The following is a 24,694-nucleotide window of genomic DNA, read 5'->3' as shown; positions in this document are numbered from 1 at the left end:
GAGCATTATACTCTCAGCACAGTATAGTAGACCGCAGGAAATGTGGAACCATCCCTATGTGTTTAGCCACAGTCCGGCCCAAGCATAGGCCTATTAGCTATGGAATTCTTAAATGATGGGCACTGCTATAAAGTCTGTTTTTCAAACATACTATTAGAGCAGAATATTTCAATCTGAGCACTATGGGCATTTTGCACCAGCTAATTCCTTGGTGGTAGAGAGGCTGTCCTGTGCATTATAGGATGTTTAGCAGCATCCCTGGCCTCTCCCCACTAGATCCAACAGCACCAAAAGTGTGTCTAGTCATTGCCAAATGCCAGGGTTGTGGGTGGGAGGCAGAAATCATCCCAGATTGAGAGCAACTGCACTAGATGTACACTATCTTACTGTTTGTCCCTTCAAAGAAAATACTTTGGAGAGGTGAAGGATTGGAGAGAAGGAGGAGAGGCAGAGTTCAGATGATAATTCTGCTGAAGCATTTTTGGAATTTTTTCCCCCACTCTTAGAATTGCCTTTTGAGACCGTTTCTGAACATAATAGGAAAATAAGCCTCACTTCTTCACGTTCATAGCTCATTGCTGTATCCTTGGAATCATAGAATTTTAGAATTGGAGAAGATTTCAGAGAATAGCAAGGTTTAAATAATTATGTAGTCCATCAAATATCTTAACTCCTCCCAACTCAGAGTGCTACAGATATTTGTTTGTCACTAGGACACTATAGCTGTGCTAGATAGATAACTGGATGCAAAGTATCTAGAAAAGTGTCAGATGCAAAGTAAAAATGCAAAATTGATATCACTGCCCCTGGGTGCAATTTGCAGTTAGTAGAGAACACCATTCTTAGGGGTTGGGTCCATAATGATTTAAAAGAAGCACACCAGAGTATGCCCCGGCCTTATAGCTAGATGGCCAAGCATGGGCAAATAGAGGATGTATGGTAAAAAACAACTCAGTGATAGTCAGCTACTGCTGGCTGCCATCCCAGCATTTTTAACAAAAAAAAATATTCACAGTTCCATTGCTTGGCCAGAAAACCTCATTTCATTTATACAGCATTTCTTTTTCCTAGTGACACATCCTGCATTCATTTGCCTGAGATGGTCCACTTAAGTAAAAGTAAACCAAAGGAAAGCCATCTAGGAAACAAATCACCCAGCAGTTTGCTTATCCATTTTTCATAAACATCAGGACTATCTCCTTCTAAACAAAAGACAGAACAGTGGCTACAGGATAGAAGACAGAGGAAGTGGGATCTCACTTTGCTTCTTTTGGCCTATAATGTAGGAAAGTATCTTTTTGAGAAGTGGGAGTTTCAGGAGTTTCCTCTTTCCCAATTTTAGTGTAGTGGGACTTCAGGGAGTAACACCCTTACCTCTCCCTCCTCCCTGTCTCTCCTTCACTGCTCCTGGCATGAGGGTGAGGCTAGGGGTGATTTATCTCACTGCAGAATTTGGGAGAAGTCCTACGCCCTCAGCTCAACTGCTCTGCTCTCTTATACCTGCCTGCCTGCCCACCTGTGCAGCAGAATGGCCTCTCCAGCAACTGGAGCAGGGCAGGCTCTTCAAGTGCCAAGGAGACTGAAGTCACCCAGGTGGGCTGCAAATGTCCCTAAAGCCATCCCTTTTGGCCACAGATATAAAGCTCACATCTTTCAATCAGCTTTTTAGCAATAAAGCTGACAGACATTCTGATTTGCTTTGTCTTCTCTGTCAATTGGTTTTAAACCCAGGATGGGGGGGGAAAGGGTGTTTATTAGCCCCTTAAGAGTAAGATTTGGGTTAGAATAGTTTAAATAACCATGTGAGAACACAGACCCATTCACACCACATTCTACAATTAAATGATCAAAGCCCAGCTAAGTCTACACCTCCATGCCCAGATACTCACATAGTTTGGTCTCAGGATAGGGAGAATGCCACGGGGGTGCTATAAATTACCCAGTGATTTTCAAAGAAAGCAACTTTCCACCTTCAGGGGTAGGATTCATCCTTGTTTCCACTACTACTGGTGCTGACATTAGCTTAGGTGAGTCACTTCCCCTTCATGGAGTTGTTCCTCAACTGTTGAAATCTCAAAGGTAGTGAGATCTCACTTTGCTTCTTTTGGCCTGTAATGTAGGAAGGAATTCTACATCTTGTGTGTTTGGTTTTATTTATTTTTCAAAACATGTTACTGATGAGAGAAAGAACCCTGTGAAAAGAGTCCCTAACCTTTCTGGCCTCCAGGTGCTAAATGCTAACATTCATTAATTCTGTGTATTCCTTACAGAGTGAGATATCATTGCCTATAGTGGTCCTTAAGGAATTTAATTTAATGAAATGATAGGAACAACTGCAATTAGAATATAATTGCATGCATGCAAATATGCTTAGGGGAGCTTTGATAGAGTTTATGGTTGCTACATTCACCCAGAATTTTGGCCTACATTATTAATTTGCACTACTATGAAGAAAGGGTTTGTTAATCAAAGATAAACTATCCTGATGATTATGAATTAGTGAACTTCAAATTATGGTAGGATAACGAGGCAGTGCTGTGTTCATATACAATTCTCTCCTAAGCGAAAGCTTTCTGGCTGGCCACATAGGAGGTCTCCTTATTGAAAGATTTATTTTTAATTTTGAACAGCTTCCCAGCATTAGCTTTCATGAAAATTAAAATAAGGAGCTGGAATTTTGTCCTATTCAGCAAACCTCCTGGCAGGAGTGCACGTCATGGCAGAGAAAACCTTATTGTGTCAGAGGAATTCTCTGTCTACTTTTGTCCTAGCTCTAAAAGAATTACACCTACATGTTAAATAAAACTGACTTTTTTTGCCTTCTCTAGCAATGGTTTTGCACATTTTCTTCTTTTGCAGGATTTTAAGTATGTCTTCTTTGTGTTCTTTGGACCTTTTGTCCTGGTAGGTGTTGACATAATTTCTTGGCTCAAAACCCTAAGTATAAGAAGGTCATAGAAGTCTCCCCCAAATCTGTGGGAGCCAAGCCTGTCCCCAGCACTTCTCCCATAGGCTTTTCTCTGCCAAAGAGAATGATTTCACCTTGTACAGCTGAGGCTCAAAGGGTCCATTTCTAGTTTTAATTTAGTTAAGAACACGATGTAGTGATATGTTTGAGAATAGCCAAAAAGGTATAAGGGGGTTGAATGTAGGAATATTGACTGGGTCGTAAACCAGATTCTCTGGGGGCTGCAGAGATCATTCTGCATTACATTGTCTCCTAACTGAGAGAGACCAGTGGCACCCATGCATGTTTCCAGGATCTGTGTGCAATATTTCCATTGTGTTCTTCCAAAAGAAAACTAATAAAACATTGGCAATCAGAGCATTTGTGTCACTATAGAAAATTCCTAAATCATACTATTCTATGTAGAAATATAAAACTAACCACCACTAACAGTGTTCACAATCTAAAAGTATGGACATGAAAGACAAAAGCCTAACAGGATGACCTGTCCATACTACATATTTTAGAAGACCATTCACATTTGTAGAGCTGAAGATGCATTCCAGTAAGATTTGCCATTTTAGCCTCCATTCAAAATCTTCCCCAAGTCTTAACTTTTTATTTATTCTAGAAAGTTCAGGGGGAAATGGAAAAATAATGGCTTTGGATTGGGATGCTGGAATACTTTTCACTAGAGGATCAATTAGTAAAGATATTTTACTTAACTATTGAGTGCACTTACTGAAACATTCATTTAAGAGAAAAGTGCAGTAAGAGGTGATAGGATTGTTAGCAATTTATAATCCTTTTCCGGCGATGTTTGCTATCCTAAGAGCCTCACAAAAGGGTAAGCCACAGTCCTTTTTTCCTGTTCCTCTATAACTCTCCAGAAATAACAGGGAGCTGGCAATGTAAAACTCCTGGCGGGGCGGGAACTTTTTCGGGGAAGGAATACAGATGAGTGAGTCGGGAGCCAGAGCGTACAAATCTACATTTTGGAAATATTTGATATTCAAGATTTTGTGACAGTTCTGTGGTTAACTCAGCAGAAATACTTCATGAACAGAAAATGTTTTCTAGTCATCTGAATTAGAAGGAAGTGATGTAGGAATTGAGGGAGACTGCTCCTCCACCCCAGCCCTCACGTCAATCGTAGATTCAACTGTGAAAGTAGCTGCAAAAGTAGTATTGTCTTAAGACAAACTTCGTTAACCACACACATAAAGATTTATGTGATGATTCTAGCATAGGTCCATGAAAACTTTACATTAAATAACAAGATCAAAACTATAACTGCTAATGCTTTTGTTAGAAAATACAGCAATTACTAATACAGTATTCTGTATTGGTAAAAATCAATTTTATAATCCTACATAATCTGTAAATTCTCTGATGTCCAGCCATGGATATTCTGATTAAAATGGCAGATATGAATCCCGTACTAGCTGGAGTCCATTCTACTAAGTGAAGTATCACAAGAATAGAAAAACAAACAACACATGTACTCACCATCAAATTGGCATTAACTGATGAACACATATGTGCACATATAGTAGTAACATTCATCGGGTGTTGGCAGGTGGGAGGGGGGAGGAGGGGATGGGTATATTCACACCTAATGAGCGTAGTGCTCACTGTCTGGGGGATAGACATGCTTGAAGCTCTGACTTGGGCAGGGCAAAGGCAATATATGTAACCTAAACATTTGTACACCTGTGATATGGTGAAATAAAAAACAAATTAAAAAAAAAAAAGACAGAGAGAGAGAGAAATCTAGCTTCAAATGACTCAGCCACTGGAGTGTCATCCCCTTTCAATCAGATACTGTCTTAGTCTTCACATTATCTTTATCACCTAGTACAGGGCATGCTATGCAGCTGAAGTCCAAAAAAAAAAATATACGCTGAATGAATAAATGTCCTAAGTATCTGTTATATTATAACACAGCTCCCAGATTCAATCGATTCTACCGCAGTGGAAGAACTTTAATACCATTCACGGTTATCACTATAAGCTTTTTCTCTGCACACATCCAGATCATACAATACAGTGGTCCTGATTCCTACCTGCTTGGTTTGTTGTCACAGTGACAGACACTGACTGGTCCGGACTGGGGTTGTACTTGGACACTCCATTCACTGCCCAGATTTCAAATGTGTAATTGGTATGAGCTAGGAGATCCGTGATGGAGACTCTGGTGGTCTTCAGGCCATTCTGCTGTGGGGTGTAGTGGACCCCACTTCCGCAGGGCCGGCACTTGCTGGGGTCACCAGCTCCACATTTCTTGCATACCACGTTGTAGGAAATGTCCTGGCGACCACCTGTGTTCTGAGGACTGCTCCATTCCAAGTTCACTGACGTCTCGTTGACATTTGAAATCAAGTTGAGGGGAGCAGATGGTGGGCCTGGAGAAAAGAAAACCATATGGTCACACCAAGAACTGAAATATCCTTTTGGAATCTCTCAGAGTTTATATTATTCTCTGCAGCTCCAGGAAGTAAAGTGGACCCATTTGGCAAAGAAAGCAAAAAAGCAAACCAAGCCAGCAAGGAAGATCTTTTAAAAGAACAATATGATAGAAGGCTGTACATGAGTGTCATTCTCATTCCTGTCCAAAAAAACAAAACACCCAGCATCCACTGCCACTCCGAGATATGAAGCAACTCTACAGAAAATGGGCTGCAAGCCCAGACTTTCCCTCTGAAGTGGAAGGAAAATATAACTTATCTAGTCTCCATCTTATCATCTGAAAAACGAATGTGATTCTAGTTCCCAGGGCTGTTGTGAGACTCTGGCAAATTAATAGTTATACATCACTTCTGCAGATAAATTATAATTCCTAGGGACAGCATGTCATCAATCGCAAATAAAATTAACAGAACTGTGTAGATATGCCTCTGCAGTTCAACACGGCCGCTGAGGGCTAAGCTGTTTATGGGCAATTAGTAGGAACTGGTTCAACATGGTTGCAGAGATGTCAAAGATACAGCTGTTGAGGGAACTTAAAACTAGGCAAGGAGATTGTTCAAGGCTACCAGATACCCCCCGCCCCACCCTTCAACAGGCTCCTTCCCACCAACATCAAAGAGTTTCTGAAATGTGAATGATAGCAGTGGTTGTTATGAAACAGAACTGATGCCTAACAACGTAATGGTTGGTTTAAAAATAATAATAAAAAATCAGACTAGAGGCCACGATGAACCCTTTGCTTCTTGCTGGAGATTAGACTTTATATGCCAAGAAGTTGTGACAGGAACTGCCTTCAAGTAGAAGAATCGGGCTGGGAGAAGGGAGAGGGAATTTTCTTGGTCCGAGCCAGTTCCAAAGGTTTAAAAGACACCTACTGCACTCTAATGAGAAATATTTACTCAAGGTGACAACCGGGAAGCTCTTTCTTTTTTCCCCATTTTGGTCTTCCAAAAGATGAACCGAAATAAGTTTTGATGAAAATTTGAGGTTTCTTGATCACTGTTAGGTATGCTATTGATGATGTATTTGGAATGACTGCTTTGAAGCAACTTTGTACTTGTTCCTCAGGAAAAGGAAGTTAACTAGATGCCTGCATGACTTGGGAGAGCTTTACCTAGTCAGCCACCGTTCCAGAGAGGCTGGAGAATTGGAAGAGGTAACCTGTAAGTAAGGAGTCAGAGTCAATATTTATTACTTAGCTTGTGGTGGTTAATGGCCAAAGGATTTTTTGGTGGTAACATTTAGTAAGGGTAATTCCCTCTCCTTTACTCTTCATACAGCTTATTGGAGACTTTATTTTAACAAAGTAAACAGGCCCTCCCAATCTTCCCTTGGGACTAATTAATTACCAACAACCTCTCTTAGCATTAAGATTGGCTCCCCATCCTGCAAAACTTAGAGGAAAAAAAAAACAAAAATTTTATGAAAGTGTTGTAAAATTTGTATTTAAGGTGAGATTATCTTACAGAAGTCCTCGGAAAGAAAATGTAAATTCCTTTCTTGTTTAGATCTCAAAATTGTATTTATTTATGGTCCTTAGCACAGTGACTGGAATCTAATAAGGATGAATAAATGAATAAATGATTTTTGAATAAATGAATGGAGTTATTTAAAATGACAGAGTCTAAGAACCACATTGGACATTACAATCATTTGGTCAAACACCCTCATTTTACAGAAGAGGAAACTGAGATGTGGAAAGTGGATCTGCTCGTACTGAAAGTTCAGGCAATCTAATTAGTGTCAGAATTTGACTAAAATCCAAAAGTACTATCTGCCATTTGGGGTTATTTCTAGTCCACCATGTATTCCCCACAAAAGATATCACGACAACAAAACCAAAAATTTCAGCCGGCGTCTGAGAAGCAAGGTAGGCCAGGGAGTGGGTGTCATGCCTGTTTCCCTTCTGCAGTGCCTGCCACCACATGGACCCATGGCCAGTGTGCCGCTGAGGCTGACCATAGCTTGGTTATATTATAAAATGGGTCAGCCACTGGTTCTTATTTTGTTGTGACTTCCAGGGTTAAATAAGAGTGACTCTGAAATCCATTAACCTCCTGGCCAAGGTTCCTGGTCCACTTTCGCATGGGAAAATGTGACACAATGAATCAAGCACTGCAGAAGCAAAAAGTCAGTAATTAGTATGTAGGACGGGGCATGGCAGTGTCTAAACAGAGAAGAAATGGAGCAGAAAACTAAATGGTCACAGGACTCAGAGACATAACACCGCCACATGGAAAAAAAAATACAAAGATGCTGGAGGATCTCAAAATGCAGAGCTGGCACGAAAAAAAGTGCCAACCTGGAACAGCCTTCTTCCTTTGGGCAGAGATTCTCGTAGAAGGCTCTGAGCTTGATGCTCGAGGGAAGATTGAGAACGAGACAAGCTCAAGTTCAATGTTGCCCCATGAACAGTTTGGGGAACTGAACTACATAGGTTTTATGTCTTGCTATCATAGAGTGATGGTTATGTGGGCACATAGTAGCAGCCTAGAAACTGAATTATGACAAAGTCATATGATAGAGGGGGAAATGACATATAGAAATATCCACCCAGTATGATTATAACATTGGCCTGCAAAGGCCTGGGAAAGGACGCATGCTTGACAAATTAAAATCATAATGATAATTGTGTTGTGTTTGTGATATTGTGGTTTCTTTTTTTTAACTCTCACCAATTAAAAGATAATAGATAACAAATGTGTTTTCCATTTAAAGGGTAGACCCATGTCATTCTCAGAAAAGAAAGCAATTTCTTCTCAAGACAATGAAAAAAAAAATATGGACTTGAATACAGCCAAAAGCTAACCTGGGCCCACAGTTATACTTAACAGCAGCACCTTAAAACAATTACCTGCAGAGTTGGCTAAAAAGAAGAAAAAACAGGCATTCTAAATACCATGAGCTCTCTGTCAATAAATACAAGGCATCCAGAAGGAAAAAAACTTAACCCTTAGATTATTTTCTCTTCCATTTATTTAGGTATCAGATCTGGATATTTAGGAACAATTAAATTTCCGACACAGAGATTGCTTTTCTCATCAGATATATGCCCACCTACAAGGACATCTCCAATTACAAATATGAGGTTTATAACAGAGAGGGATAACTGTACTTACTACTTGTTCTAATTTTCTATCCCCACATCTACATCTTCCCTTACTAAGCACACACTAACATCAGGTAGCTGGAGGGTCATTGGGAATGGCAAGGTTTAATGCTTTTCAGAAATATCCACTACTAAGCCTGAATATAGAACTGGCAGCAAATCCTGCTTATGGTACTGTCCCCCACATTTCAGCTCTTTATTTCTATTTTCTACTTAGTCTGTAATATGTAATGTTATCTTGCTAATCAAAAACCCATTCCACGTGGGTTTCTATCACCAGTCTAAGTGCTCATCAAGAGAACTGATGTCTTCATCATTTCCCAGGGGCTACCATGGTTCCTAGTTCAGAGCAAGCTCACTAAACGTTGGATTAGTCAAGGAATGAATGAATGAATGAACAGGAAACTAACAAAGTCTTTATTGCATTCTACACTCACATAACTGCAGTGTTTTGAGGTATGTGAATTGATGGAGCCTTCTCAGAGCTAAAGCTGTACCAGTCAGCTTTTCACATACAGATTCATTAGCATTAAGGCTGTAAAGGAGCATCTCAATGTAACCACTTTAATTCAAGTTCCCCTTTTTTCATAGTTTACAATTACCTTGGAAAAAGCAGGAAGGGCCACTGTATATCAAATATTACTGGTTACTTCTGCTGGGAAGGACTGTGGAGTTATTCATTTAGTCATCAAATATTATTTGAGTGTCTAGTGTTTGTCATCTGTTCTAAGGAAGAGAGGGAAAAATATTCTAATTCATTTTGATACTTTCCTGGTAGTTTCCTGGAGAGTTGAAGGAAGGGGTAGGGAACATAGGGGAAGGGAAGAAATGGAAGGGAACTAAATATGGATTATGTGTGCAATGGATGTAAGGGCAAGCACCCTGCTCCATCCTGTTTTTATAGCTGCCGAACCAACCATCATGGCTGGGAATTTAAAACATGGGCTCTAACAAATAAAGTTTTTCAAGTTGGTATTGGTTTTTACCATTTTTTCTTTCCACCTTGATTTTTGGTAATAATTTATTCAGGCATGAACCTGGGCAAAACTTTACCTCAGAAGAAAATTAATTTTAACATTTCCAAAGATAGGCTCACATTTTCCTTGTTAGCCTTTATAGAACTACAGCTTTTTCCATTAATTTTATTTTTTAACCAAAAAGACATTTTCAAACATAAATTAATCATATGCTAACATGTATTTAAGGAAAACTAAATGTTCCTTCCTTTATATTTTTGGTTATATTTATAAACCTCCCATGAAATTCACATATAAGCCCAGGATTGTCTCTCACTGCCTCTCTGCAAGAATCAGGCTTAGCACATGAAACTATTTTAAAGTTTTTATATTTAGACTGTCCTTCACATTTTTAATATAGTTTAGTGGCACAGATAACAGCTGTACTACCAGAAACAAAAGTCAAATGCAATAATCTTTAGTTTATGAATCTTTAGAGCAGGAGTCAGCATAATTTCTCTGTAAAGAAATTTTACTATCTAGCCAGAAAGTAAATATTTTAGGCTTTATGGGCCATCTGGTCTCTGTAGCAACTACTCAGCTCTGGCATTGTATCTCCAAAGCAGCCACAGACAATACCTAAACAAATGGGCATGGCTGTGTTCCAATAAAACTTTATTTGCAAAGATAGGAGGCAGTTGAAATTAACAGTTGAGAATGTGATGACAACAATGTACCTTCTTCCTAGGAAGATGCTCTCAGGCACCCTCAGAATTTCACCCACAATTCTAGGGAGGACTTAAAGCACACCTGGAGCCTATCTAAAGGCACAGTCCAGGAACCCCTGATTAATTAAATATGTTAGGCTGCACAGCCTAACACATTTATACAGCCCAGGTAACAACCCTGGCTTCTAAGGCCCAAGTTATATCTACCTGCATTGACTAAGGAAGGAATAAAATATGTGAAATATGGACTATTTCTTGAGTTTCTCATTGCTCAGAAAGAAATGGACACTGCGTTTCTTGTCATTGTTGGTAAATCTAATGAACATCCATTCACTTCATTGGTGAGAAATACTTCCTGCATCACACAGCAGGTACTGGTGTAAGGTGCTACAAAGTGTAATTATTATTTTCTAGGGGATGTCACCTTGCATTCAGTTGACAGGAGTTTGATAGTAGGAAGCTCCCAAAAAACTATAGCCAAGTTATAGTAGATGCAAAGGACTATCATACCATATCATAAAATATCACATCATATCATGTTATATTATAAAAGGAGTCTTGATCTTCCTTAACCTATCATGTGCTCTTCTCTGAAAAAAGACCAGCTTCTGAAAATGAACCACACGCTATCTGGAGAAATTCATTGAATGTGACATTTAAGAAGGGCAATATTCCAAGCATAAAAAAAAAATTCCAGTAATTTCACACATCTTAATTCTTTCCTCCCATGGATTAGACTAAAATTTAATTCCTGAGTAGTTTAGAGAACACACTTAGTAGCTTATGTCAGTATTTAAAACAGCCCCTTTAGGATAACCCAATATTTACATATCCACGTGAAATCTGTATAAGCCTTAATAACATCATTTAAAAACCATGAGCCAACACTGAACCTAAAGTCATAAATGTCTCCAGTGTGAACTACTAAGTTTGATATAAACCATTCTATGAAAAATCCAGGCAAAGATAACTGCAGCCCGTGCATTCCACCCCACCCCCACAAGTTAGAGAAAATGCACCTTCATTCTCATAGGAAGCAACTGGAACTTTAGGAAAAGATGGAAAGCTGCTATGATAATTGCATTTAAAAGTGGGTCTTGCAGAAATGTGTTCTGTCAAAGAGTTTAAATATATGTGGACAGACGGTATAACATGCCATAAACACCTGAAAATTCTATTTCTTAAAACAACTGGAATTAAAGTGCTAGCAGACTCCAAGGCCGAGGGAAAAAAATAAGATAAGTTTAAAACTCAAATTGTTAGCAAAACTTGAAATGTGCAACTCAAATACTTTGGACTTGCTAGCTCTGCCTGGAATTCTCACCCCTGGCTCTTTGATTAGCTGATTCCTTATCCCCCGGGTCTCACCTTCTCATTTCTGACTACTCCATATAAACTGTAATCTTCCCCTGCCCTGTCCCAATGCACCCCATCACATCACTTTTTTAAAAAAATTTCCTACTTGTGAGAATCTTGAATTATTTTGCTTATTTGTTTGTTATTTGCATTTCCATTAGAACATGAGCTCCAGGAGAAGAGGAATCTTTTTCCTTCTGGTTCAAGAGAATATCCCCAGCCCTTAGAACAATGTCTGGCATCTAACGGATGCTCAGTAAGTATCTGCTGAATGAATACATGAATGGATGATGGTTCGTTAGAGCCCAGTCCAGCTCACTCATCAGAAACCTCAGTCATAGCACTTGTGCATGAAAAACCAAGCAACACAATAATAACAACAACAACAATAAAGAAAGAAAAAGAAAAGGCGATCACATGCTGAAATGTGGAAAAAAAAAAAAAAAGTCTGCAACCAGGGCAATGAGATAGTTGACAGAAAAACCAAGGTTGCTGGCCTCATGTGATAGAGTGCTTTCCAGAGCTCACACAGACTTTTAATACTTAACTGATTTTTAATCACCATTTTAAAATTCAATGCCCGAGCCATGAAATTAATTCTGGATGTGGAAAGGAGCATCCCCCAAGACCATGAGCAGAAACGTAACTCTTACACGATCAATTGCTTTCAGTGTTACTGTCACCTCACTAAAATGCCAAGGTAACCAGTACAACACTTGTCTTCCGAGGAAGCAGCACCTTGGGTCTCTGGATCCATTTCATAAGGTTTCATTAATCATGTACAACTTTTGGACTGTCAATAATACTTCAGTGTCTTAGCTGTAAAACCCTTCAACCCTTCAGATAAGCCTTTCTTGTTAATCTCTCTCCAGCTGAAAGACAGGTTGTAAGGCAGAGTAAACAACTGGGGTGCGTAAGTTTTGACTCTGAAATAGAGCCCATGCTTCCCTGGACAGTTGTATACTTTGCTACCACTAATTGCTTTCTCTCAGCCCTTGCTACAGTGGGTTAGTTTACATAAAGACTGCTGTTCAGGGACACCTCTTCTGAGATATATGAACAGTGCATAACCTTTTATCATGGCGATTTATGGCTTTTAACAATGAATAAAGCCAAACAGAGCTAGCTGTCCATTATTTAGAAACAGAACCATTTGGATGCATCAATCACTTGGTGCTGCCATGAAAACTTCTTGGCTTTCTATAGAGGTTAACTTCTTGCAGAGATTTTCCCATCACCTATTTTTCTGGTATATCTATTTTTCCATTTTCCTGTCCAGTATTTTTTTTTGGCTTTTCTTTACTGGATTAATTAGGGGTTTCATTTCTTTATATTAGGATAACTAGCTTATGGCTGAAGTATTTTATAAAGTAAGTTCTCAGTGATATATGAGAAAGCTGCAATATAAAAGACCAAGAAAAGTAGGATTGAGTATTTTACTTTAGAATTAGCTAGCCTGTAAATTCATTTACATCTCTCACAAAGCAGTTTTTCATACTTTATCTTATTTAATCCCCATCATAAAATCTGACAGGAAAGTACTTGTTACCAGCAATCTGATGACCAAAAACTAAGATAATAAAAGTTAAGCAACTCACTCAAATTAACACAGCCAATACGTGCAAAGCTATGGTCAGAAATCCTAACTCCAAGGCTAAACAATCCCTCCCCTCTTCACAGAGATATAAATGACTTAAAGAAAATAATGAAGCATAACTATGAATTCTTTTTTGGAACAGAGGGGAAACTTTCTCAGTTTACCCCAGAGTTCAATTTCTCTTAACTTCCCCTCCCTTTATGATAAAGATGACTGGCTAGCGTTACCTCCGGGATGGTGCTCTTTCCTAGCTGGGTTGTCCTCTCTGCCTGGTTCCTACCTTCTATGCAAGAGGGTAGTTAGGAGTTTCTGTTAAAGGTTCATTTTCTGGGTGGGAGATCACAGGAGCAGGGCAAGGGGCAATTATACCTCTGCAACAGACTCTTTCCTGAGCTCATCTTTTGCTGGGTTTTAGATAATATGTGGAGTCAACTATGAGAGAAAAATCTGAATGCCGATAGCAAAGAAGATAGCCAGTTCTCACCCCAGGGGATCTCAAAAAATATGTATAATTGACTGTGTTTCATAGAAGCATGCTGTGAAAATCCACTGTATGACTTCCATGAATAGTGTCAAAAACGCCGTCCAGAAATGATGGGGCTCGGTGGATGACAAGCCACTCTTAATTATTCATGGCGGTAGAAACATTGTAATAACCTGGCTAAATGGCACCGGCAGATTATTCAAGCCTCTCACTTGGGCATACATTAGTGTTCCCCAAACCTACGCATTTTCCAGTTGAATCCACATTGGATTATTTACCCCTATAAAAGGAGAAGTAGGTTGAAGAGGAAAGAGGAGGCTAAAACAGCATTGTTTCTGGAAAACAAATTCAATGAGAGGATACCAAATCTTTATGAAATATCATGAAGTTTTTAAAATTTTGCAAATAACCAATGACAAGTGATCAGCCTGGTGTCCATCTAGTGCCTTCCATGAAGCTCAGCTGGGGACTTTTCTCCCTGTATCTCTAATTGTCTTCAAGAAAGAATCATGTACTTGGTTCTCCAGAAGGTATTTTTTCCTACTAGTACTTAAAATTCTGACAGGCAATCCGAAAGAAAGAAACGAGGATGTGGTTTACTCACTAACTAATGTCAAACTAGAACTATTGAGATCTAAGTAAAGAAGCAGCCTCGGTGGAAGGCTGCATGTGACTTGTCAAAATGTCTTTGGTTGCTTTGATCAGTTTGTACAGTCCAGGGGACAGACACATTAGCCAGCTTATCAACTAACAGGCAGCAGGACCATATGTTCTGAACTAAAAACCAACCACATAATCTGGCAATGGGGGAGTTGGTATCTCAATTTGCGTTTTCATCTGCTGACAAATGGAATGCGGTATGAAACTACACTATGACATTGCAAATTTGATAAATGACATGAAATAAGAAATTCCCCTGGAAATCTTAGATTCAACAGTTTTCGTAAAAATATGTTTATAAAAATGATGCATTGCATGGATAATGGAATGCTTAGAGACCAACCAAGGGATCCTCTGAAATACTTTCATGAATGACACTTTGGGAATCTTTGGCTCTGGCTCTCCCTTTTTAACTAACTCGTCTTTCACTAGAGCCAACTGCAGCCTCACTGATCTATCTCATAGAAATGTACCTCTCCCCCATCATTACATTATTAGTTACTTGCAGCTCTAAAGCAAAAAGAAATATGCTTTCAGGTGGGGAAAAAGTGTAGTTTACTTGAAACCGAAGATGCCTTTTATCCTATGGTTTATACATCAAAGTCTCACTCTAGATCTCCCTCCCCAAATCCCTTAGCCAGACTGTTAAGCATGTAAACCTTTGGGATAGAGAATCGAATTGAACATCAGGAGCATCTTCAAGAGGTTGTTTGAAAATGGATGTGAGATTCCCAAAATTAAAGCACTTAAAAAAAAAAAAAAAAGGAAAAGAGTCTCTCTCTTCTCCTGACCTTGGAAACAAGTAAGGACGATGTTATTTTAATTTGCATTCAAATTTTAACAACACAGTCACACAGCACCAGTGGAATAGACGTTGGGTTTCCACTGAAGATTGCCCATCATTTCATTATGGTTCATTATGTTGATAACTGTCAGAAAGCATTAGAAGTGAGGGCTCTGAGTAATAGAACTGAAATGGTAATTTTAAAACAATACACTTTCTGGAGGAAATACAGCAGAACACTAAATTCAATTAGAAAAGGCAAATGTAAAGACAAAGTAAGTGATGTTTGTTGTCTGGAACTTGGCTATTTCGATTTCTTGATAACCTAAACCTGCAGAGAGCTTTTTCAAATCAAGATCTTTCACCCTAGAATCTTGGTGAATTTACCCTCATTAGCTCTAAGCTCTTCTAGTATAAATTGTCTTAAAAGCTGCAATTTTGGAATATTTTAGGCCATGTCTAAGTATCAATCAATCACTCTTTGTTTGTTTGGCACAGCTGACTGATTATTCAAGGCCATTTACTTGGAGACAGATTTGTGAAGGCCCTTCAAGTTGGCAATCTAAAATAATAATCTCTCATTTAGGGGGCGCTCCCAATCACGAGGCTCTAATAAGTTTCATCAAACAAGTTAAATAAAGAGCAACCAAACACACAAGGACAGATTTCCAATTGAAAAATATGGAAAATCGCTCTGGCAATAGTGCTCAGGAGTAAAGGTGGCAAAATAACAAATTAGCTATGTTTTTCTAGATATACAAGGCCAAGGTACTACCTTTACAAGGCATTTTTTTCTAGTGCAATTTGCAAGATAATAAAGCGTTGAAAAGTTACCTTAAATGTAGTATTGGCTCAGCCTCTCAGTGGGGGAAAAGAAGACCTTTCTCACTATAATCATCGAACAAGCAACTAACTGACCGAGGCGCTCACAAGTCCTCCTGCACAGGCATGCAGGTGACCACTCCCAACAGGGCTGATTGCCCAACTACGTTTCAGACTAATGGGAAAGGGAAACATAAGGAGAAAGAGGAAGAGGCTGGTTATCTGCAGAGTTAAAGGACATTAATTTCATTAATAAAAGTCACATCAAAATTCCTGTTAAGAGATGATTCATGAAATCGAAATTCCATCGTGGGCTCAAATGGCATCCTTGAGTGTGTTGAAGTATTGGTGTCTGTCCTGTTGGCAATGTTGTCGGAAAAGCCTGTTGACTGATAACAGTGTCTCAAGCGAACACTTATATTTCTACTTTCTGACAATAACTTAGGCTTCTGGAAGAAAACAACAACAACAACAACAACAACAACAAAAAAAAAATAAACCAGAAAAATTCCACAGTGAGTGCATTTGGTTGTGTGACGCCACCCAGGTTGGATTTTCTTCATGTAGGAGACAAATGATGTATTTAATTTCCGTGAATGGAGAATGTTCAGAATTCTTGAAATATCTTTCAAGAGTCACCAAGTGAGCTGAAGAACAGACCTGAAAGTCACAGGCATAGAAAAAGAGGATGGCCTATCTCCTGCCAAGCCATCAGATGGAGGATCCACCTGCTTGGTCCCTAAAACTGGTTGACACATCTGCAGCTTCAGCATCACCAGAGAACTTGTTAGAAATGCAGAACCTCAGCCTAACCTCTGTCCTCCTAATCCCTAGGTGATTTTTATGCACATCAATGTTTAAGGGGCATTGTTCTAAAAGCCCTATCCCGAACAGGTATGGGCTGTTTTCTGGGAAACACTCAAACGAGGCTTCCATGGAAACATCTGAGTACGTCTCACAGGCAGACATTTATGTTAACCCGACCACAGTCTCCATCAAAAGTACTCTCAAAGATAAACTTTATTCACTCTGAATTCTCTCAAGTCCTCCAGCAATGTAGATGGTGTGAATTTCCTAGGCGTTTCCTTCTAAATTAGCCAGTGCTACTAGTATTCACCTGGTCTAATCGTTCTCCAAGTGAACAAAAACCTGATTTTACAGGCCAGTGGAGCAGTCTCTCTTTGGCTAGAAGAATGAGTCTCAGAGAGTGTGTTTTATTTCTTCATTAGTGTGCCGTCACAGTGAGCGATCACTAAATGCAGGGCCGCATGAGAATGCTGGGGTTAAAGACAGCATAATGAACAAAGAAGGTGCCTGATTATCATGGCTGTCAGCACAGGGGAATTGGGTTTGTCACCTGGCTTAACGAACTGGTAAGAACTGATTAGAGGCTGGAATCAGTCTGAAAGGATCCCTGATGTTTATGTTCCTTTCCATCCTCAAGTCTTGTCAAGAGAATCTGATAAAGCCTGGTGGGGGGGTGGAGGGGCAGGGTGCGAGTGGAGAGGGCTACGCTGTGGGTTACCTGAACAAGGGGCCGTTTGAGAAACTCCCACTCTCTTCTCCATTGCAACGTCCACTACAGTGACGTCCAATAGAACTTTCTGCGATGACAGAAACATGCCATGGCTGTGCTGTCTAGTATAATCACCACTAGCCACACGTGGCTATTGAGACCTTGAAATACGGCAAGTTTAAATAAGAACCTGAATTTTAATTTAATGTAAATGACTCTAAATTTGAATAGCCACATGTGCCAAGCGGCTACGGTATTGGATGGTGCTTGTCCACTATATTCAACAGGAAGGGAGAAGGAGAGGGAGAGCCATAGGCTAAAAATTGGAGTCCAATTCTGCTGCCTGACTTACTGCTACATCTAGTAGCAAAGTACACTGACGTCCCTGATTACCTGTATCTCAAAGGGGGTCTTAAGAGACTTACGTAGCTAAAGTTTAAGTTAAGAAAAAAAAAACCTCAAAACTGAAAAATTTAGTTTTGTAGAGAAATGGTCTCAGCCTTGACTGTATAATGGTGCGATGAAATGAACAGGCCAACTTTTGAAAATACTGATGCCTAAGTCCTACCCCCAGAGATCCCGGGGTGCTGGGCAGCATCCGGTAATTTAATTATGCAGTCAAGGGTGAAAATCACGGAGAGAGACAATGAGATACATTGTCAACCTGCTGTGGAGGTAGTTGGGGGAAGGAAGTGACCATCTGGGGATAAAACAGTAAGAGAACAAATATTTATTAGATCTCTACCATGTGCCAGACCTTTGCAAATGTTTTCTCATTTAATTCTGAAAACAACTCCAGAAGTAACTAGTGAGAATTCCATTTTACAGATGAGGAGATTGGGGCTTGGAGAGGTTAAACACCCTCTCAATGTGGCAAGTTTGTGTGGTGTTGCCATCAGCACTTTGTTTCCTCTGAACCGAACCACTGTGTGTCAGTCAGGGGGATGCTATAACCATCAGAGTAATGCTCTTGAAGTAGTGACCCTGAAGTAGACCTTAAAGTAGTGCAGTGTGGGAGAAGTTCCAAGAGGAGGAGAAAAAGGATCAACTATTGCACTGGTATTTTTATGATCTTTTATCAATGATGCAAAAATCCACCAGTCTTCCTCCCTTAACCACGTTGAAAACAATCTCTGAAAAATGCAAAAATTATTTGAATTTTTGCACTTTTTGGTCCATTCATATTCTAAAATCAGTATTTTCTTTTTTTCCCTTTGCATCCTCAAGACAAAGCTAACAATTTCTTTTTCACAGAAATAAAATTTAAAGAGTTCAACTACCACATCCTTGCTACACATACGGCGAATGTTCCAGTAACACAGGCATACGACCATCTTTGGAGGTTCCCTAAACTCCCAAGCAGCAAGATGCAGTAATGAAGTGATTGGCACATGGCCCCCTAGAACACTAGACAACAGGTCGGAATCACAAGACTGAAAAATACCTGGAAGAAAGAGCCAGGCCCTACTGCTATCAAAGATAAATTTCATGACATTTATAACACAATCAAATCCCAACCTAAAGAACGTTTTGTCTGCATGGAAAGTAGGTGGTGAACTGCACGGCGCAAATAGAGGGCAATAAACAAAATATCAGCGCAAAATACTTCCCCTTGAGTTTGCTATTGTGCCCTAAATTCCCACAACTAAAGAGTTGTTGGTAGTGGGTATGTATGGATAGAGATGGGGAGTTTATTATTAAACCAATCACAGAAAATGGAACATAGCATAAAATTATTTATCCTGGGAAGGCAAAGGGTTGGGACCTGAGCAGGTCAAACCAAAGTGGCCATCCTGAGAAAATACTTAGTCTATGAGAGGAAAAAAAAAAGAAGAAAAGAAAGAAATCCTTGCTTATTTATGTCTACACCTAAGGCTGATCCCAGATTCTCCTTAATTCTGGATGTTTACACTTGACCTGATAGAGCAGGCCAGAGAACCTCCCAGTAATAAAAACTATGTGAATTTTCAGGTGATACAGCTTTGTCCAAGGTGGGGTGTGGTCTTCGGCATGTTCCTTAACACCTCTGAGCTTGCAGTTACTTTGTCTATAAAATGAAGATAATATCTACCTTACAGATTTGTTATAACATGAACCATGTGACACTATTTATTGAAAGTGCCTGATATATTAGCTGGGTATAATTACAGCATTGTCATTATTATCATTGTCTCTTGCTATACAAGAAACTCAGGAGGTTATGGCAATTTCAGCACAGATTCGGAATAGCCCTGGAATCGGTCTGCCCACTTCTTTTAAAGGTGACACTGGATCGCATTAGGCAATGGCCTCACAGCAGCTCCGACTTCTCAAAAACTAGAAAAAAACTTTTATTTGCAGTGATATTAGCTACAGGCCAGCCAAGATGAAGTTTGTTTGTAGTAGTTAGGAAACAAAATAATAATAGCCATAATCACAATAAGAGCTAAAATATGTCAAGCAGCATCATCTTATGCATTTTTACATAGCATATAACCACTTGAGGCTGTTGACTACCAACAGCCATGAGGGAGGTACTGTTATTAACTCCATTCTGCAAGTGAGAAAACTGAGACTTACATGGCTAATAGTCACCCAACTACTCAACAGTGGGCTGGGAAACAAACACAAAACCTGTGGAAGGTCCGTCTGTGCACCGAACCACTAGGCTGTCCCACCAAACACAGATTCACCTACCGGGAACCTGTGGGTGGAAGGCCTGGGCCCACAGCTCCCCGTTCTGGTCAAAATCGTGGCCACTGCAGAGTCTGTGAAACCCAGGGTATACATGACAGGAATGGAAACACCTGGGAACACTGTCCACATAAAGTGTGAGAAGAGATTTCTGGACTCCCCCCAAACTCCCCACCCACTTCATATCAAGCTTGCCCACCTCATCCATTCATTAACCCAGCATTTATTAAACGTCTATCATGAAACAAGCATTTATTAGGATCCGGGCCTAAGGGTTATGAACACAAAACTATGAGAAAAGATGGAAGAGGTGTAGTGACAGTGCCAGCAATGATCTCAGTGCACACTGCGCTGCCCCTGAAACCACATTCCTAAACCCTGCCGTCTACTATTTCCCCTGCAGTTGTCAGGCTCCCCTCACGCAATAGTAAATCCATTTATTAATTCCCATCTCAGCTCTCCGTCAGACAACCTCTGAACACTCAATCTCTTCTCCACCAAGGAGTCTGTTGGCAGCTGTGCATTTTGAAGGCAACCAGAAACAATGAAAAAGATCATCTCTTTTTCTAAGCATTTCCCCTACGAGGATGGAGAAAAGATGCATGTTTATCTAATTTGCCCCTGCATGATTATCCCGGGACAAGACCTGGCAGTGCCCCTCTAGGTGGTAATGAAAGCTTTTGGCATCTCAGAAACGGGAGACAAGCGTACAACTTACGGGTGCAGGGCATAGAGGCAGCATCGTTGTCAGCTCTGAAAAAGCCTCGGTCACAGGTGCACGAGGTGGCTCCTTCCCAGACAGAGTAGCTGTGGGGCGGGCACTTGGCACAGGTGGCATCCGTGGAGAGAGCCTTGTAATATCCAATTTTGCAAGCTGCAGGGAAGGAGGAAAAACAAACAAATGTAAACCACCCTGAGAATCTAGCAGAGCAAAATCCGAAGCCACCTCCTTAACTCAGAAGGGAGACATTTTTTGCTAATCATTAGTGACCTTGCAGCTTGAGATGCAAGGAAAGTAACCCAAAACATTAATTGATTATAGTCATGCTTTAAAGGTCATGAACATTCCTGGTCAGGTGACATGGAGCCCTATGGAAGAAATTTTCTTAAAACTTGTGTTATCAAGTAAAATCACAGCTAAAGTTTACTGAACGTCTTTCTATGTCAGTCCCCTTTATAGCCTCGTGCTGTTTAGTCCCTACAGCATTCCTTCTCAGGCACTATCTTTACCTTAGAAGTGAGGAATTTCAACTTTGAGAAGTTAATTACCAGCACACGACCATGCATCTGGTAACTGTCAGCAACTAGCGTAGACCCCAAGTGTTCCGCCCTCAAAGCCTGTACACTTAGCCACATGCTATGGAATTTGGGAGTACGGTCTTTAACCAACCAGTTGGAAGTGTATCCAAGTGCTAACAAAAAAAATTGGTTGGTGATTATTTCCTAATTACAGCTACAGGAAGAACAAAATCAAAAAACCAACAAAAGCGACCAAGTATGAAAGCCAAGAGTTTGAAAGGCACAGGTCACAGTTTCAGAGCAAAATCATAAAAACTACCAACTGTAGATTCTGAAGTACAATATGCTAAAAAAAAAAAAATTGAGCAGCAAATACTTTGTGTTTATTTTCATGTTAATGAAACACTCCTGGTTTTCCCTGTCTCCATTTTTTCAGCACCCCTCCCCTGCAATGCACACACCTCCCAAGAGGCCGCTGCAGGGAACATGGGCCATATAGTTCTTTATGCACCTGACATGCTTTCCATGACTTCATCTTCATAAACATCATACTGACACTGAGGACTACTTTTACTAATGTGGAAAAACTCACTAATTCAGTGAAAACTCATAATAAAAAATAATGACTAGGGCCTTGCTCCCCCCATTTTTTCTTCCCCTCTGCCTTTCATGGTCAGCTCCCAAATCTGTCTCAACTTGAAATAAAAATTGACCAACATCATCAGTATTAAACCCACAGAGACAAGGCCATTAAAAATAAAGTCATTCCATGACACCAGAGGTTAAAAGAAAATGCGACAGTTGCCCACAATCTTTGCAGCATAATTCACTCTCAATTCTACTTATCATGTCCTTAGGAGGTGTGTAGATACTATCAGAAACATCAGCTCCAGGCAGGACCCCGTTGAGCAATTTTCATGTGTCTGGTCACCAGAACAAACCAACCGTGACAGCAACCCAGCAGATCTTACTGAAATAAGTACATAAAAAGAGATCCACACAACTGTTTGATTCTCTGTGGAGATCTGGCCATAATCCCTCTGCTGCTTCTCCTCCATCAAGCATCTGTATGGCTTCCAGTTGGAGTCTGTTCCTCCCACTTGCATATCCTGTTGGCATTTTCTTAATCATGCGCTTGTAATGGCAAGCGGAAAGGGAGTTTAGCAGGAGCTCAGAAAGGCACACAGTTACTTCACTCTTATTAACTAAAGTTGTTTATGGAATTTCCTTTAACGAGCCTAAAGTTTATGACGTGTGGAGCACCAACAATAAAAGTGCTCGGAGATCAATCTCTCCCTTATTTTTGCTTTCGTCTTTCACTGGACCAGAGCATCTTAGAAAAACAAGTTGCTCTGATGACTGAGATTTATGTGTCTCAAGTTTATACACATTGCATAATTAGATAAGGTTCAACTTGCAAGGTGCTCTTTGGTCATGCTTAAGATGGCCCCAGGGTTTCGATTAAAATCAGAAACCCCAGCTTAGGCAGGAAGAAGCCCTGGGGTCGACTGGCCTTCCCACATCAAACACAATGAGTCTCTGAACACAAACACAAACCCACCGGGTCCCACCTGGCACTCAGTCAGTCCTAGCTGACAAAAGCGACTTGTGGCATCTCACATTAGAACTGCCAAGAAGGCGCAAATTGCTTTTATTTCTTCTGTGAATGTTTGGGGAAAGCACTGCATGTTACTGCTGACTGATTCTTGGGCACCTCCATTTCATCAAGCATCAAAATCTAAAAACTCGCGGTGAGAGCGGGAGATCCGCGATGAAAAAAATTGGCCAATGACTGATCATTGCAATGTCAAAACATCACATTTGAAAAGCTTGTAAGAAAAAAAAGGCATCGCTGTTTCCTCAACTTCTGTTCTTATGTGACTACTTCCAGTTAAAAAATTAAACTCATAGCCCACAAAAGTCAAATTGGAAAATATTGCTCCTAATTTCTTTATATTTCTTAAAGTGCAAAAATTTGGGGTATATATTATGTGAATTTAAGGAAAAATACATTTGCAAGCTTATATTTTTTTCTATTTTTCCTCAGAGCTAGTATTAATATACCACTACTAATAAATATATGTGAGTTCATTTAGGAACACAGAGTTTTGCACCAATTTGGAAAATTGAAGACTGCTGTTCTTTAAACACGCTATTTTTACTCTTTTCCTCTTGCTTTTACAAGCGCAAGCAGAAAATACAAAATTGTCATTGTGCTATTCTCGGCAGCCCTTGCTACCCTTAACACATTCTTTTGTCTTCAACCACATTAAGACCATGTTATTAATATTTCAGGATTCTTAGAAAGGCTCTCTCAAAATATAGTAGTGGCTTTTCATGCACACAACCATTTTGCTGCCTACATTCAAAATGACCTACCAAATTGATGGTTCAGTATATTTCTTTGCTCTGTGTGGTGCACAGCCTTCTGGCATTTGGTGCATAAATGTGTAAGTACATTCTGCATTTATTCACCACTTACTTGCATCTTAAAATTTTCACTACCTCTTTCATTCTAAACAAAACCCCTGTGAAAGATGCACTTGGCATTACAAGCACTGACACGTGTTATTATTTCCCATCATTCTCTTATAAGTGAGAACTGTTACACTGTATTTTTGAATACTAATGACTTGGTAAGCCAGTCTAGAGAACAGTCCCAAGTGCAAGCTCCAGAAACATCTTTCTCCTGCCTTCTTTCCAGTGAGGCTTCCCTAGATGAGAGACCAGATGAATAGGCTCCTTACTTGGCCCCCCGAATATGCCATTGTGAGAAAATTAGTTCACATGTGTAATGCAAACTTCGCCTTCAATTCCTTTAGCTTTGCCTTAATTAGTTCTTTCTGCTGACTTTAAATAAAAGAAGAAGGTGGAGGATATGGAGGAGGAAGAAAAACTCTTCTTTCATTGGCTCACCCACTACCAAAACAAGGTTGCCGTTTAAGATAGTCTTCAGTAGAATTTCTTTGTAGAATACTTAGACATAATTACTTTTAGTTAAAGGCAAAAATGTTTTTAAAAGTAACGTAGCATCTTTTGGATTTCTTGGTGTATAGACATGTGTACATGAAGGTGTAGTGTCCAACTGAATGAGCTGATTATGCTTACTCTTTAAAAAATATCCTATGTAGATGGCTATGGTCATTATTTAAAGAAAGATAGAAAGAGCAATAGCACTTGATTGTCTTTATAGTTCATTTTCTAACTAATTTAGTTTGTAAAAATAGCTAATAATAGCAATTGTGATGACAAATATCAGGCATCCATTGAGTATTTACTGTATTTACATGCATTATTTCTTTCAACTGTCACAATAATTCTGTGAACTTGAGGCACTATCACTATTCCCATTTT

General features: G+C 39.8%; 1 protein-coding gene across 2 annotated transcripts in view; it reads right to left on the bottom strand.

Moving 5' to 3' along the window:
* The window catches only part of EPHA4 (EPH receptor A4), a 137,456-nt gene that overhangs the window by 52,875 nt on the left and 59,887 nt on the right, over positions 1-24,694 (bottom strand). For both annotated transcript variants that reach the window (XM_045560355.1, XM_045560356.1), the window contains exons 4-5: positions 20,820-20,975; positions 5,014-5,352 (exon numbers count right to left, since the gene is read on the bottom strand). In XM_045560355.1, coding sequence (XP_045416311.1) covers positions 5,014-5,352; positions 20,820-20,975 — 495 coding nt within the window. The remainder of the gene's footprint in view (positions 1-5,013; positions 5,353-20,819; positions 20,976-24,694) is intronic.

Source organism: Lemur catta, chromosome 8, assembly GCF_020740605.2.
Source record: "Lemur catta isolate mLemCat1 chromosome 8, mLemCat1.pri, whole genome shotgun sequence".
NCBI classification, from domain to species: domain Eukaryota; kingdom Metazoa; phylum Chordata; class Mammalia; order Primates; family Lemuridae; genus Lemur; species Lemur catta.
This window is presented reverse-complemented; position numbering and strand designations above follow the sequence as displayed.